Genomic DNA, 17946 nt, shown 5'->3' with positions numbered 1-17946 from the left:
TTATGGTGTAAAGTAAAAGTATAAAGTGCTAAATCTTTAAAAGAGAATAATTTTAAATATCCAGTGGCTTTTCACTCAATATCTGCTAGGTGAAGAACACTTCCTGAAGCTGAAATTGATTCAATAGGACAGTTTCACGGGTGGGGGAGTAGGGCAAGGGAAAGTGATATTATGGTGTTCAGTTTATGAGGTTTACAAGCATGCAGTAGTTATCAAAATCCTCTGTGCAGAAACACAACTAAGCATTCCTTCTATGCATTGCTTTTTATATCTTACCTATGTGTACAAGGGCCTTTTTGTGTATGTACAGTTAAGCAAATACCAATATGGGACAACTACAGATATTTGTTACAAAATCTCATGGGCACAAGCAGACACATGTACAATAACTCTGAAAAAAAATATTAAATTGTAAAGACAGATTTCACTGAAACTATTTTCAGAGAGATGTAACACATCCTTTTATCAACATGCCTAATGAAAATGGTCTCCATCTAAGGCAGCAACCAAAGATATAATCAAGTAACAGGCTGCTAATATTTGTCTGAGACCATCTTCTGTATGACCACAAACAACTGAAAGACAAACTTCACTCATTCAAAACAGAAGATCATATAGATAATCAGAAAATCACCTAAAAAGGAAGTTTCAAAGATCATTGTCCACAAACATTTTAACACCTACACTGGTAGTGCCTCTCCATCATGAATTAGTCTATTCTGATTTTAATATATTTTCAAAATAATGAAAAAACAATAGAAAACACAGGTTTGTATTAATACAACTGGCATTTCTTTATTTGAAGCTTCACATTAATGAGGTATGTATACAGGTACTTAGATTTTTCCCTTCGAGGTATATGTCTGAGTCTGGGTACTACAGGGTCACCTGTTACTTTCTGATGAGTACTCATCACTCAGTAACCATTAACACTACGTATATAGCAGCACATAAACCTATTTATGTCTCTTTGTGGCTGAGTTGCTTTTAAACTCATTTAACACAGCCTCCAGTGGCATCTTATAACTTATATGTGATTTCATGGAAGCACAATTTTTTTTTTTACTGTATTTCCGTCAGCAGCACTGTTACTGGCTGTACTCCTGGAAATCTATTAATTGGATTTTAAAGCTTTCTCGTCATTTCTTGGTTGTGTCATATCTCTTCCACTCTGTCCCATTATCATTTTGCTCCATTTTATGCTTTTATTTTTCTTCAGCTCTTTTAGCAATGTGCTCATTACATTATTTCTGTTTTCCTGCATTACAAGTTGCATACTTCTTTTGTTGCATGGTTCCAATGTATATTGTGAATGCACCGATATATGGCTTTTCCATACTCTAATTCTATTGAAAGTGCCAAACCATACAAATAGAAAACAAATGCATCAAATTTATTTTATTCAATGGAAATCTTTTATTTTGACCATTATCACCAGTGTTATTGCAGTTGTGGTAACTCAGTTTAATTGCAATGTACTCTCACATTCTTACACAAAGTCAGTTAATTTACTAAAAGTCATCAGTATTGACACATCATCATTTACTTTCAGTCATCTTATTTCTAATGAACACATAAACATGACGTTCATAAGCTTACAGTGCCATTAATCTCAATGTCTCTTTTAAAAAAAGAAGTGTGTGACACATTTTCCTTCAAAAATAACTTGCCATACCTGCTGCATTTTCTCGTAGCCCCACATCAAATGCAAGTTTATCCGTCTGGGATCTTGATGATGTTAAACATGTCAAATACTGCAAAACAGTGAAGTTATTGAAAACAAAAAACCAACAGTATCCATTAATACACGTGCCAATTTAATACATTCACATTACTCCATCTTACTATCAGCCTGTGCTTAATTTTTTTTTAAATTAGTTAAGCATGATATTTGTATACAAGCTCTTCCTGACTTTAAAACATCAAAATCCTTTTCCACTTCAGCACATTTCTCTGTGCAATTTAGCTCCTACCTTCCAAAGTTTCACATAGATGGGAACACGCAAACATCTCATTACAGTGTTACTGTAATAAGTTTGCTTCATGAAAACATAGCAAACGTACCAAAAGGCAATAATCATACTTGCAACTCTGGTATACCAAGGCAACTACAACTTGTATGGTTCATAAACATAAGTAACAGAGTTTGAAGACTAATGTCGAGTCTTCTAGTACAGGAAAAAGGAGGGAAGATGTTTTCTTGACTTCTCATTTCTTCAACCTCCTATTAGGTATACTTGCGTGGGCCCTAATAAGTCAAAGATCCAGAACAATTAAAATTTTCCAGTTGGACAATGTAGTGAAACAAAATTTATACAAGGTAGCCTGAAGATAGCAAGTTTGTGGACATAGTCTCTGGGAACTATGGGATGTTAAAAGGAACACCTTATCTTATAAAATATGATGGAAAAAATAACACATATCACAAAAAAATTCATTTGCGATAGCAGCAACTTGCTAAAGGAATTATTATTAAAATGGATTCCTTAAGGACACAGAAATAATCCATGGCTAAAGGAGCTTTTCAGCTACATTTCTGAGTGAAATGGATTGAAGAATCTGAATTTAAAATATAAGGGCCACTTCCATTGCATTGAGACACCATAAACTATTCAATTTTTTTTTATCTAGTGCAGGAGAGAACTTAGAAAGAACATTCTTCCAAATTTATATGTTTTTTTACTTTGATAAAAAGACATTTATTTGAGTTTCATGTTACTTATTCTGTGCAAGTGCTCTTTCACTTACCATTTCACTAAACGAATGTCGAAGTAGTATAGCATGACCATACAGCAGGGTTCTGTGACCACCCCCTTGAGCTGCCTACAGAACATGACAGAGAAGGTCAGAACTCCACTGCACTGCATGGACTACGATCAGAATTATGTAACAACATGAAGAGCTACTACAGTTCAAGTAATAAGTACAAATATTCAAGCAAATTATGAAATGTATATGCTGGGCAAAAATCATAATAATGAAGTAGCTACAGCAATAGCCAAATACCTGCCAAGGGAACAAAGGTTCTTCTTGGTCAAAGACTCTTATTGTGACATAATTTTTATTATAATTAAGTAAAACCACAGCATTTTCAAAAAAATGTTTTAAATTAAATAAGATACTACTTACCTTTTTTATAAACTTCTCAGAGGCATTAAAAAAATAATAATAGAATAAGTACATATACACATATACAAACTGAAATCTGAAAGGAAAAACGCACCTATTGCCCAGAATCGTTTAAGCACATACTAAGGATATCTACTTGCTAGGATTAATGCTATCTTAAGCATTTAGCAGATTCATTAAAGCAACTGCATCCACAATGTCATCCAAGCACAGTTATTAATTTTGAATATGGAAACTTATGACAAGATGAGGGAGAGAATTGGATTTTCCATACGCTTCCTTTAGAGAATTTAACACACATCTTTTGAGCTCCTTTTGGTGACCAGAAGAAAATAAATTCCAAGGAATAATCTTAACAAGAAAGTTACCTATGGAACAACAAACAACAAGCTTTATAGGTTTTCAAGTCTGCCTCTCTCAGCCTTTTTCTGCATCTACCATCTTATTTCCTAATTAGTTATAAATAACAAGCCTATTCAAACTTAAATAAATATGACCAAGAAATTAAATTCTTGATTTATTGTGGTGCTTTCCACTGAAATAAAGATTTTTTTTTTTTAAGATATCCTCAATCCCAGATTGTATGAAGCACTTTTTTAGGAAAGTGATCTCCAAATTTTGCAGAATCATGGATTTCACGATTAATGTTAATACTAATTATACTACGGTGGGCAACATTACACTTCATTTTTTTCTCTCAGTCCAGATCATAACATTTGCACCTGGTAAGTCTTGAGTAATAATAAAAGGTCTAACATCAGGATCCTGATAACAAGTTAGAAACTGCTAATTTAAGAATATCTAACTAATTGCTTGAAACTGTTCTCACACACACACAGAGCTTTTTTTCCATATAAAAGAGCATTTACTTTATGGTCTTCTTGTTTCACGTATATTTAGACAATCATTAAATATGAAAGATGATTCCCCAAAATATAACTTTAGAATAGGGTTCATCTCTAGTACATTACATCCTGCTAGAAAGGATTGCCTTTAAAGTCAGTTGTTCTCCTTGGATTCACGTGGAAGGGACCAAGATAATTAAAGGTAGTTCCAGGAACTCAAATAGCAATTATACATGTGTAGGCAAATGATTTTTCACTCTATGAACAATACATTAGTTAAATTATCAATTAGGTCAACAGGTTTACAAGCTATGTACAACTTGTGTTCTACAGAACCCCAACTTACAAGACATCAAGCTGAAGAATCTACTACATTCTGTTGCTCGACATATAGAATACTTAATTCTAATTCAAAGGCTTAAACATGAAATTTTTTTTGTCCAAAGAGAAGGAATAAAAATCTAAAAGCAATTCAGCAGAGGTCCTTTATTACAACTGCAATAAAATAAAAATCCTAATTCTATTTTTCTAGCTAATAACAAAGACATTAACAAATAGGGACTTGGTTACACTGGAACTTAATGCTGTTAACAGATAGTAGACAGTCCTATGTAATTTTATATAGTAAATTTTATGAGAAATTTCTCAGAATTATATGGATACTATGTATAATCTCTTTCACAATATGATCCATATAATTATGTGAAATTTCTCAGTACAACCAATAGCGAACTAAAAAAAAACAAACTCCTGATAATGATTTTTGGATCCACATAGAAAATGTGTCAGATTATTGGAAAAAATTGGAGATAAATATAAGATTGTTATTGCTGGTCATTCAGAGAACATAGCATACTTTTAGGTATCATTATAAAAGGCTGATCAGAAACAATAAATACAAAAAATTCCAAGAGCTCCTCCAAAATATGTCATCCATAAAAAATGGTTTTAATAATATATCCTGCAGGAACTTATCACTGCTTGGGGACGAAAACCAGAAAAACGTCATGTAACAGTGTATATAATACTTCTTTTATAAACTACAACTTTTTTTTTAATCAACAAGGAAAACATCAACAGCAAAATCAACTGTAATTACAGACAGGTTGTCAGAACAAAATTACATGTAGTCAGTTTGTAACAAATATACACATACTGAGAACAAGCAATAAACCACCTCATGCTATGTTTTTACTGAAAGCTTTTAAGTGAATCACTTGTAATTTTAAGGCTGACTCATTAAAAATAAAACACAGCAAACCAGCAAAACCCCAAAATCAAATAAGCTATGTTCTTCCTCTAGAAAAATCTGAAACTAAGACCACACAACTCTATTCCAAACTAAATTTAATATGGAAAGCAAACCATTCAATGGAGTGATAGATTGGTGGAACCAATAAAAGATTAATGATAATTATATGAGGCCAGATTCTATTCTTAGCAATGCCTTTGTATTGAGAACAGAATGTAAATGAACATTTTAAGACGTGCATTCCTACATTTCATGCTGTCATTTTTCTCTACATATATAACAACTATTAAAAGACAGCATTTTGTATTATTCATCTCAAAAATAGCTTTTTCTGAAATCTAGTTTAGAAATTATTTATTATCATATCAATTTGCTTTCATGGTGCTGAAGATAGTGCCTCATAACGCAAAATATTTAACTTGATTGGTAGTTATGACATATGTCTCAGAACAGAATCAGTTAACTGTAACTTAAAAAATAACCCACCCATTTTACCAACAGCTTGTTGACAGAAGCTAATTAAGAGTCCACCTTCTCTGAATGTAACAAATCTTCGTGGTCCAGAAAGAAAGTTTCTTGCATTATTGTTCAGGCTTTCATTTTTTATTTCATCCTTGCTATTTATATGAACTGCTGTGTTCCTATTACAATTTCCCCAATGGATGGTACCCAGCTTCAAAATAAATGCAGGGCAAGGTAGTTTCAAAATAAATATGGCACAACAGACTACATTTTCTTTTTTATTGTCCGCTGCCCCCAAAGCAACAATATGATCATTTTTACTGAAGAGATTATTTGTCCTCTACTGCCAATCCCAAATATAAATATTCATATATTACTAGTAATCTCAGATTAAATCTTGGTTAAGTTTTTGGGTGAATATTTTGGAAATACTAAAAATTGTCTTATTGCTTAGGAGTCCTTGAAGTGTTTAAATCAATCTTACTTTCCCTAAGCAAATGCTTTTTTCATCAAGAGTTCCATTTTCTAGAAAGCAACGTAATTGCAAAAATAAAAAATTACACTTTAAACTGGAGAAAACAGTGGAAAACAAGAGGTCAATAACAATGAGGTCTGAAAACCGTGTATGCAAAGGCTGACATTGCAAGATCGGAGGTGATAAAGCAGAACTCCAGCTTCCCTGAGCTGGGCCAGTTAAAGATCTGGAGTGCAGAATAAGCCAGTAGGTTGTGGTTATCCTGCCGGTAAGTTACAGTGAAAAATAAAGGTTCTTCTATTTCTCAAAAAGTAAAAATGAAGGAAGAATTTAACACCTGTGAATCAAATGGCAGCATGTGATGAGAAAACGTTAACTGAAATACTGAAGTCTTTCTGAGTACATATAATACACAGTCTTTCTATAGCACATCTTTCATCCCCATGCAACCTACACAAGAAAGCTGGGTACAAGAATGACAAATTAATATGGAATTAAAACAATGAGTGAGCATAAGACATCAATTTATTTCACTTTTTCTTTTCAAGCTGATGTATTTTTGAAATAGAATCCATATTTGTGATTTCCCTGTCATATTTCTCTCTTAATTTGTAAGATATAAAAAAGATAGAAAATATTTAAGGGATTTTTATTTATAAACTATAATACTAACTGTTTATTATGGTAAAGGCCAAAATTTGTATCTGATAATTTCATGGTTATATCATTTAGTCTATACACTATTTAGATGCTTACCCAATTTGGTACAAAAGAGTTAATTCCTGAGATGTATTCAAGAATTTCTCAATATACGAAGTTCCTCTATTTTGCTATTTATGCTGATGTACCACTTACTACCATAGTTTAATTTTAATACTGTACCATGAAAGAAATTTTTAAAATAGTAAATAAAATAATAAGATTATTGGTTTCATGCATGTGAAACAACAACCTGATGGAGGCCTACTGGACTACTATCACTGAAGTTTTGAGTATTCAATGTATGAATCCGCAACAATTGTCTCAACACATAAGAAAATTTCTCATTAGAAATCACTTTATTCCACCAGGTATACTATGCAAACAGTGTTCACAATGTATACAATACCTTAGAACATTTTAAGACACTTTCTGTAGCTTATCCTAAACTGCACTCCTATAGACTTACTGCCACTATCCATTGATTATAATACAAAATGCATCTCATGATTTTAACCTGCTGAACTGCACCTAACTTAGAGGATTAAAAGAGCATAAAACAGACAGTAAGAATGCTCCCTCTATGCATGCAAACATACATTTCTGTATGAATATGGTTTACATACCTTGGTGCTACATGTCCTAAATATACATATCTCCTAATTGAACTGATACGATTTCCACACATAAAGTACAACAGAAACAAGCTTACAGAAAAAAAAAATTAATATTCTTTAATAGAATGAAAGGTAGGTACTGAAGATGGCATTATAAAATTGTGAAAGCTAAAACTGTAAAGTTTCACTCTTTCTTGTCAACCATTCTTAAATAGCATTTTTTAAAATTTAAATTCTGCAGCCATTTTTATTCAGACAAAAACAAATCCTAGTTTTGAGTCATTTAATATTTACTTAATATTTACTGATCTGCATGAAATCATGATTCTTAATCCAGAAGCATTCTAAACATCTTTATAATTTTATATAATTGAGAAGCAATCTTGCAAAGTGAAATTTCCTCCTTCAGAAGTAAGAGACTCTATAGCTCACCTTGAATGCTTGCAGCAATTAATTTAAGGGGAAAAAAAAAAGCAAGTTCCACCATAAGTGTTAGTTTCTCTGGGATGATATAAAGCTTTGGCAAATTGTTTGATTTCAAATGAAAATTTTATAAATTAAGATATATATTTGACCACCTTTACTTTTATCTTTTTGAAAAATAAAAATGTTTTCAAAACCAATTTTTTTTTCCTTCCTTATTACCTAGAGCATACAGTCTATTAAAAGTTTCAAGAAGCAATCATTGCACAGCCAGTCACAGCTAGAATAACACTTAGATCTCCTGCAAAAAACAAGACTCACTGTTGGGTAACAAATGCTTAAGTACAGCTTTGATGCATCTGATTTACGAATAAATAAAATTGAGAAGTATTTTAAAATGGTGAATTGTTGCACAACAATGAAGAGACTTCAGAATGAATGGCAATTTATAATTCAAGAGAAAAAATATCAAAAATTTATTCTATAGCCATTTTCATCTTTAGAAAAATAATATGCATTTTGAATGTATCACTTCTGCATAGATGGATATGACATTCAAAAAATTAGCCTCAAGTAAATAAAACACCCTTTTGATTCTCCCTTCTAGGTTATTTACTTAAATCATAAAATTCCCCTCCTCCCACATCTTATTCTATTTTATTTTCTATGTTTGCACTAAAAAAGGAAGAAAACACTAAAACTGCATGCACAGTATATGAATCCCAGAAAGAAATCAAAAGAAATCTCTCATCATGAAACAAATTCAGCATAAATTTGTATTTGACAAAAAAAAAAAAAAAATAGTGAAATGTTATCTCTAAGTAAATTTCTTTAGATAATACTGAGATTATTTGTATTTTTATGTTTGGTTTCTTCCTCAGGCATCCATTTTTCCTTTTACTTAATGTGACAGAGTCTTAACTCTGTGTGTAAGTACAATAAAAGAAAAATTATAACTCAAAGAAAATATGAGTTTTCTGGTTCTACATAAAATAAAAATGAAAACTGACAGGCCATCTAGCTCTGCAGATTATTTGCATTGTAATTAGTTGCCATTTAGTCTCATAAAATAAGTAAAACCACAGAGTTTTATCATGCTCTGTTTGTAAGAGAATAAAAGTCAAATTCAAATCAATTCAGCTGAAATTGGAGAGTTAGAGTCAAAGCAATCAAATTAAGATAAGACTTCCACCCAGGCTTTTGGATTATGTTGGGAAATCAATTAAAGCACAGTATCATAGAAGATAATAGCAAGCTGATCTGATCAGGTAGCAAAAATCTAAGAGGTATGCTAAACATCAATGCACTGAGGTTGCACGCAAGAAATTCAAGAGTTTAGTCAACTTGAAGAGACATACATGTGACTATTACCAAATTTAACTCTAAGTGAGAGTGAAATGCAGATTTTTATTTACACAAGTTTTGTGGTTTTCATGGTGCCAGAAAGCAATTACGGAATCTGTCATAACAAATAAACATTAGAAAGTCTTCTTTAATATTATTTTGTTAATAATACTTCACTCCATACATTAAGAAGTGGCATTTCCAGTTTTTTTCAGATTTTAGTTGTTCACTGAATAGAAGAAAACAATAAAGGTGATGTGACATTTTATTTTAAATTCCTAAAATTTATACACATGAATATAACAGAGCAGTGACCAACTGAGTGCAGACCATAGGTCAATTTCATTTACTTTCAGAGAAACACAAGCTCTACCTAAGTATATAGAACTAGACAATTTACCTAAATTACCTACTTACAAGTGATTCACAGATGCAACAGCAAGTGTAACTTCTAAAACTTCTGGAAGTATTAGTGCGTAGATGAGAGGTAAGTCTGTCTCATCTCAACAATTAGCAATGAGGTTCAGCTGATCATTGAAAAATGATCATTGTTCATGCAGATCATTGAAAATACAGGCAAATCTGTATCTGGGGTTTGGATTAGGCTTAATTTTTACTTACAACACTATCCATTTCTGTCAAACAAATACCTTAGAAGTTCTATGAAAAATACAGTTCTTAAATAACTTTGTCAATAATAAATAATGTATAATAAATTGTATGGGGTTTTTTTAGCATCCTGATTGCTCCAGTGTGGAAGTCTTCTTTCAGTCATTCTTAGCATATCTTAAATTTGAAGTGATAAATCAATTGAAATTTTAGTAACATGAAATGCAAGCATAGTTACAACATTTCACTTTACTGCAAAGTCACTTTACACTATACTGTAAGCATTCCAGTAGGTATGCTTGTGCTAATATAGTAAAAGATTAAGAAACCCAAAGAAGAGAATTTTGAAATAATTATTTCTATCCAACAGTTCTTGCTTGCTACCACAGATGAAATAACTTGAATTATACTGAAACAGTTTAGTTACACAACTACAAAGAAAAATATTGTATTTTTCTATCTGAACTAAAATAGATTTAAAATTGTCACTTTGTTTCATTGATAGGACTTAATTTCTAGCTGTTAATTTCATGTGAGGATAAGTCAAATTAAATCCAAATACCTGAAATACTTTCTTAGCTCAGTAAAATGAGATAGAACATTTACATGATGAGAAAATTATTTTGCTTTCCCCATTAATAAATAGCACTGTAATACAATAATGCTTTTATGGCAATGATTTATGTTTTAGATAAAACCTATCTCATATACTCTTCTCAGGTTCATAAAAGCCAGACTCAGTCCAAGGGTTCTCTTATTCTTTTTTCAGTATCCAGTTCTGGACTGATGGTAATAAAAGATCTCTGAAGATGATGTTTCTGGTTTTTGTAAATATGTCAAAAGACTAACTGCACCTGCTTCTCAATGCTAAAAAGAAATGAATATGATTATAGTAGTGGAGCAATAATGTCCCAGGAAAACAGAAAAACTGAAGAATCTGCTATGATGTGAGGCTCCTCTCCTAGAAAACCCTGGAGCAAGGAAAGAAACAAGAACAATCCATATTCAGAAATTTAATATTCTTTGATGTAAATTTACTTACCCCTTCACTAGCATTATCCCCTGTGTTGGCCAGCATTTCTTGAAGGGCTCTGACAGATAGGGACTGTTCAAGGACAAAATTACAGATGCAAAGGTCCGGAGGAACATACTGTAAAAATACATTAAATAGTGTAAAAAATACATTAAATAGTGTAACAACAGATCAGCAGAGCCAGTGAAACAGGATGAAAAGTGTGTTTGACCACACATATATTTTAATTTTAAAATCCATACTTAATGTTTATTCATTTGTTTTTGAGATACATGCTATTTCCCTGTATGAAAATAACGTAAGTCCATTCTTCATAACTTGTCAGTGCAGTAACTTTACTTTTCCTAGAGCTATACCCCTCACAGTAAAACGAAACACGTTCTGGTTCAAAAGTGGAAAGTTTTTCTCTACATATTATTGCTTTCCTGTCTTTTAGAATGACACCATGAACATTGTATTTGTTCTCTAACGTCATTGACAAAACAGAAGAGAAGGTGTATGATCTTATTTGACATACAAGGTTGACGCTCTGAATATATTTATTGCTGTCACTAAGTAGCAAATATTCAGAATCTTATGATACAATAATATAAATTATTTTAGAAGATCTTCTCAATTGTTGGATCTACTGGTTTTGAAACATGAAATTTACATTCACTTCAAGAACAGCAGACTTTTTTTCAATTTATTGGCACTGATGTGTCCAAGGAAAGATGTGTCCAAGAAAAAAAGTCTCAAGAGGAATCATCAATGTATATAAATATGTGACAGGAAAGTACAAAGAAGACAGAACCAGACTCTACACGGTTGTACTCAGTGAAAGAACAAGAAGAAATTGACACAAATTGAAATACAGGAAATTCTATTTAAACATGAGGGAAAAAAAATTTTTACTGTGAGCATGGTAAACACTAGAACAGGTTGCCCAGAGAAGTTATGGAGTCTCCATCCTGGAGCTATTCAAACCCTGACTAGACAGTGTCCTGAGCAATCTGCTCTAGCTGAACCTACTCTGAACAGAGGGATTGGACTTGATGATCTCCACAGAGCCTTTCCAACCTCAGCGATTCTGTATTCTGTGATTTATGATACAGAATATGGCTATGAATGAGCTTTGAAGTGCATATACATTCCTTTTTCTTTTGTAAATCAGTGTGACAGGAGGGAATAGAATTCTTAATAATGCTGAGTTTTAAGGTGGTGACAAAGGAAATGATACAATTAAGAGATTTCGAAACTTGCTGAAGTGAAGTCTTTATAGCAAGCTAATCAAGTATAGTCTTGGAATTCCCATCCTTTGATCTCTATTATGGAGTCTTAACTATGGTTTTTTTGGTGTTTTCAAACACATTTTGGAAAAGACTTTGAGGCCAAAGACTTGACATTGAAATTGCATATATTATTGAAGTAAAGTGAACTCTTGCATCTTTCTTATACAACTAAATAATTGTAAATAGTAAATAGTTAATAATTTCATTAACTGCAACAGGAACAACTTAAACTCTAGCACTTGTCATCACTCATCTCCACTATGGGGTACTATTTTTTTTAGCATTCATTAACTGCATCTGTACATATACACACGCACACAACATACTCTCTTATATAAACTCATACTATACATATATATGTGTGTATGCATGTATGTATGTAGCATCCATATACACACACACGTGCACACAGATTGTAACTGGAAGTTTACTCTTTAATAGGTTACATTCAAGGTCTCTCATATAACCAGACACAGAAAGGTAATGTCATTTCTCAGTGAAATGAATTACAAACGAAACTAGGTTAGATTTTGTGTCTCATATTTGTTAGTAAAGTCTGGAAAGATTTATTTAGAATATTTTATTCCTATGAACATAAAAATTTACACAACATTAAATAGTCTTTACTTCCCAATGAAGCTGACAGGTAAACAAAACCTCTGAGTAATACTTCACCCATTACTTTACTGCCTTTAATTGCACCTAGCAGGCAAATAAGCCACATCACTATTAAAAAAAAACCAAAACCAAAACAACCAAACAAAAAAAAAAAAAACACAAAAAAAAGCCAGATATTTTTCTATTGTCATCCTGTGGCAGCTTTCAGATTATGCAGCATCCATTTGATTAAGATGTTTTGAGTATGCATTAAACCACACTGTCCTTGAAGTACATTTGAATTAAAAAAAAAAAACAACAACAATCATTATAATGTCCCTCTATTTTCAACATGAAACTTGAATTCAGAAACTAAACTGGAATTTACATAGCTGGTAATACAGTTTCAATCAGCATCAGACTACCTCTGGCACTTAATACCACTCTAAACTGAATACGCCATGATCAGTATGATCCAACACCTACCAATTGAACAAAAGAACTCCCATCTGTTTTACTGGCCACTGGTCTTGTGCAACATAGGCTGCATTTTGATTTGAAAATCGTTGCAGCCCTTACTTTAGTACTGTATTAATGAAAGACACACTCTAAAACAATGTACTCCTAGTCACAGTTTGTATAAAACATACATCTTAGGTTAACACAACTATTTTTTCACTTCTTATTCTTCTTCATAGCCTATGGAGCGTTCAGCTTTATTTAAGAATATTGACACTGAGAACTATGAAATTAATGATTTTTCCACCCATGACTTAGCTTATTGTGTAACACTGCAAGTTTGAAAGAGGGGTTAGCTGCTCTAACACTTCCATACCCCATTTCTGTGGTTGGATGGCAACAAATTCTTTTTAAAATTCCACTGACCTGAGAAATACCAGTGAAAGGTAATTTATGTGGATGGTACATGACCTAAGTAGTAACTGACCTCCTTAATTAATCTAGATTGCTTCCTTTTTTTTCAAAAAAAAAAAAAAAAAACAAAAAAAAACAAAAAACCAAACCCACTATTGAGTCTGTCGAGACTCATTTGTTTTCTGGTCTTTTTGCAAATGATACTGCAAATGATAAGTTTGATATTCAACAATCTCTGTGTGGCAGACTATTTTACGCTCTTAATAATTGCACAGCTAAAAAGGGTTTAATAAAATCTCGACCATCTGCTAATCTGTGCTTTTTTCCCCCAACTCTGAGTGATGTATTGTAATGGAATCTCACAAAAAAAAAGAAAAGTGCTAATAAGGGATGTTCAGTGAAACAAGAATACTGAGAGGTCAGAGCCACGGGTAGAAGATGGGGAAATATTCATGTCAGGAATCTTTATGCTGAAATGAAAAACACAATCTGTTCAGGTACTAAGATAAGATTTTAGAAATTTGCTGTAAAGTAACAATAGGCATAGGTATTTATCCCCCTTCTGGCTACAGGAAGTTGTAAAGACCATACCAAAGTAAGACAACATAATTTTCAAGAATCATCAATAAAGAAAAAAATTCAAGTGGAGAATGAAGTATTTTAATTTACAGGCATTTAAAAATATGCTGAGCAAGCATTACTGTAAATGAATTTGTGTAGCAGAATAAGTAGACTGATAAGATATACGATAGAAGAAAGCAGGAATTTGGAATAAATAGTTCTTCAAAGTCAATGAGCGTTTTTGGGAGTTCTTCCAGCATACCTCTGCGCAGTCTTGTCCATACATACAGGAAGATAAACAAAAAGACAAATTTGATACAGGAAACCTACACAAATTTGCAAAGTAAATCTGAAGAAACAATTGAGATTTCTACCCTGACAGCTGCTTTTTTTATAAGAAGAAAATGTTTATTTCTAAGATTATTTCCAAACAGGTCTTTCATGTAGAGCTACCAGTTTTCCATCAACACACTCATAACACTGAATATACCTAATTTTTCTAAATGAGGTGTTAGGATAAATAAAACTAGCTACTGAATTGGAAACGTTCAATAGATCTGGAAAAAACTTGAGTCTTAAAATAATTCTATTTTCTCACAGAAATGAATTGAAGTCCAGGTCAAATTACTTTATTTTCATCTAAATTGATTTCTGGAGGAAGAGCAGAGAGCATGTAAAGTATATCAATAGGTCAAAGCTCATAGGAGAGATGACATGAAGAAGCAGATACAAGCTACACAGTAGCTAGAGAGGAGCAACATAAGCAGTTACAGAAAAAATAGAAGACCTACAGCAGTGAAAAGGGGCCACATTTTGTAATAAATTTAAAAAAAAAAAAATCTATCAAAATACTTTCCAGAAAGTACAGAGTAGAACAGCAAGTCACCTTTTTCACAGACTTCTGATTGACTGTAGAAACATTCATCTGCCTTAGTTTTCCATTTAAAAGGGAGACACCAGAGAAAAAATTTCTCCTGTAAGGTACACTGTGATTTACTGATAAAACATAGATTTTCACAATTTGGTATTATTTATTAACATTGTAAAGGTATGTACATACCCAGTCTTCAGCAGTGAAGGAGAGCTACCCATCCTAAGCCAGTCAATAACACACACTGGTCTAATTTTCACTCGTAGTTTCTTAGAATAGACAGCAAAATGCAGCAAAAAAAAAAGTAAGGCCACAAGAATAACCACTGATAAGGCCATACCTGGAGTACTGTGCCCAGATCTGGGCTCCCCAGTACAAAAGCAGTATGAAGCTACTGGAGAGAGTCCAGCAAAGGGCCACTAAGATGATTAAAGGACTGGAGTATCTCTCATATGAGGAAGACATGAGATGATGATCAATGTGTATAAATACCTGAAGTGACGGTGCAAAGAGGATGGAGCCAGGCTCTTCTCAGTGGTGCCCAGTGAAAGGACAAGAGGCGAAGGGCACATACTGAAACACAAGAGGGTCTGTCTGAACATCAGGAAACACTTTTTCTCTATGAGGGTGCCTGAGCACTGGCACAGGTTGCCCAGAAAGGTTGTGCAGTCTCTATCCTTGGAGACACTCAAAAGCCATCTGGACATGGTCCTGGAGACAACCTGTTCTAGGTGGCCCTGCTTGAGCAGGGGGGTTGGACAAGATGACCTCCAGAGGTCCCTTCCAATCTCAGCCATTCTGTGATTCTATGAAGAGTAAACTGCAATGAAGTTTCTAGTATCAGGCTTCGACATACAACCCCAAGTTGGAGAATAGATTGACTGAATGCACGCAGTTAATGCTGGCAGAAACATTCTTACAAGCATATGCTCATGAAGAGAGCTTCATATCAAAAGATTTCAAGGAAATGTTTTCTACATCAAAGAGACACAGCCAGGCAAGTACAAAGTGCAGTGGAGGGAGCACTGAGATAAGTTTTATGCTGAAGTTTAAACTTGTTTCTGATCAGTTTTATGTCTATTTTGTCAACCTACTATTATTTCAATACACAATAATTATTACTTATTATAAAAATAATAGCTGTGCAAATAGCTGTAGGGCAGTTTTAAACATTTTATATAAAATTATACTAAGTTTGTGCTGGGTTGCATAGGGGGAAATGGAGACCCATAAAATAGCTAATAGGAAAACACAGCTCCCACATTACACTTTGAATGCAATTCAGTCTTCTGGATTCCTCCAGGCACTATCATAACATTAAATTTTTGCAGGTGATATGCTTCCTAACCAAATCTTTGCCCACAGCTTCTGGTCTGCAGTGTAAAAAACACTGACATAAGCTGGTACAGGTTATTGATTTACTAGGTTTACTTTTACCAGACCTGTAAACTACTCATTCTGTCATTAGGACAGAAATCTTATCTTAATTAGTTATAATTCCCTTCAGGCATTTAAGTTTACTTGACAATTTTGCTACTGAAAGAGATGCTAGTATATTGCAATTACTTTTGAGGTATATTTTTCTTAGGTATTGGTAGAAGTTAGCCTTGCTGCACTAGACTATCAGCTTTGAAATACATCATCTTTTAAAGTATCACTTTAAAAACAAGGAAAACAGCAATGAAGTAATATAATTAGATCACATCGTTCAACAATTCTTCTATTTCTTGTTTAGTATAAAAAATACAGTTTTTCACCTCCAGTTAATTAGATTTTTCCCCTTACATTTTAAATATCAGATATTATTTAAGCAAACATCATCTAATAATTCAAAAAGGAGCCATATAGACAGGAGGAACATAATTTCATACTACTGAATTAATGCAAAAGTGCTTTTAAAAAGTGCATTCAAAATCCAGTCACCATAATATAAATTATTAGCAAACCAACAGTGTAATACTTTTTACTAATAAACTGTAAAGAAATAACATGCAAGTTGCTTATGGATTTATACTAAAATCTGAACAAAAGTATGTCGTAATTGTTACTCCCTTCAGCATGTCACAAAAATTACCAAAACAGCTAATGGCCAACCATAGAAACACCATTTTTTCCTCTTTTTAAGAAATATACCTTCTCTTTCCTTGCCTCCCTTTCCTTTTAGCTACTTCTATCTTCTGACTTCTACTACGTACAACTCAGATTAAAAAATTAATCATGAAGTTACAGCTTTTCATTCTGGAATTAACAGATACACTGTTTTTTACACTGAGTTTTCTTCCTGTCTATCTTGTTATGTTTTCCAGAATTACTTGAATGGAAAAGCATTTCTTTTCTTGATTTAACAATATTTAGCCATCGTTTAATGACTGAAGAAGCTGTCACATGTACTGCAAATAGATTTTGGCTTTGGTAAAGTGATCAACTGGAGAAGAGAAGGTAATAGAAGCTATCACTGATTTTCTGCTCTGGACTTCTGTTGATAAACATGCCTTGAATCTTCTTTAATGCAATTTCTTCTTAATACACAGAAGAAATCTAGCTTTATAAAGTAATTTCCAGGAATAAGGAAGGCATAAGGAATCCATCTCAGGTAAATAGTCCCATTTTAACAGGGAGGACAGTCTTCTGCTGTCTAAAATGGAAGGACTTCTGTTATTAACTTTCCCATTTTAGAAACTTATGGGCAGTGTTCATACTTTCTGTTTTTAAACCAAACAGACTGCGTCCTCCTCCAGTCATGGTTCTCATAGCACTTCCTAGAGCAATCTCTATTTTATCGACATTCTTATGAATTTGAATGCCATGACTGTACTCTGTATTCCAGCAGCATTGCCACAGAGGTAATAAAAAAACCCCCAAAATTTACAGAGATAGTATAACTT

The 17946-nt window shown here is 32.9% G+C and overlaps 1 protein-coding gene across 1 annotated transcript in view; it reads right to left on the bottom strand.

Annotated features, from left to right (window-relative positions):
* RYR3 (ryanodine receptor 3) overlaps nt 1-17946 on the bottom strand; it is a 256141-nt gene that overhangs the window by 184468 nt on the left and 53727 nt on the right. Inside the window, exons 3-5 of the mRNA XM_075151795.1 lie at nt 10898-11005; nt 2749-2823; nt 1676-1754 (exon numbers count right to left, since the gene is read on the bottom strand). Coding sequence (XP_075007896.1) covers nt 1676-1754; nt 2749-2823; nt 10898-11005 — 262 coding nt within the window. The remainder of the gene's footprint in view (nt 1-1675; nt 1755-2748; nt 2824-10897; nt 11006-17946) is intronic.

Source organism: Calonectris borealis, chromosome 5 (genome assembly GCF_964195595.1).
Source record: "Calonectris borealis chromosome 5, bCalBor7.hap1.2, whole genome shotgun sequence".
Lineage (NCBI taxonomy): Eukaryota > Metazoa > Chordata > Aves > Procellariiformes > Procellariidae > Calonectris > Calonectris borealis.
This window is presented reverse-complemented; position numbering and strand designations above follow the sequence as displayed.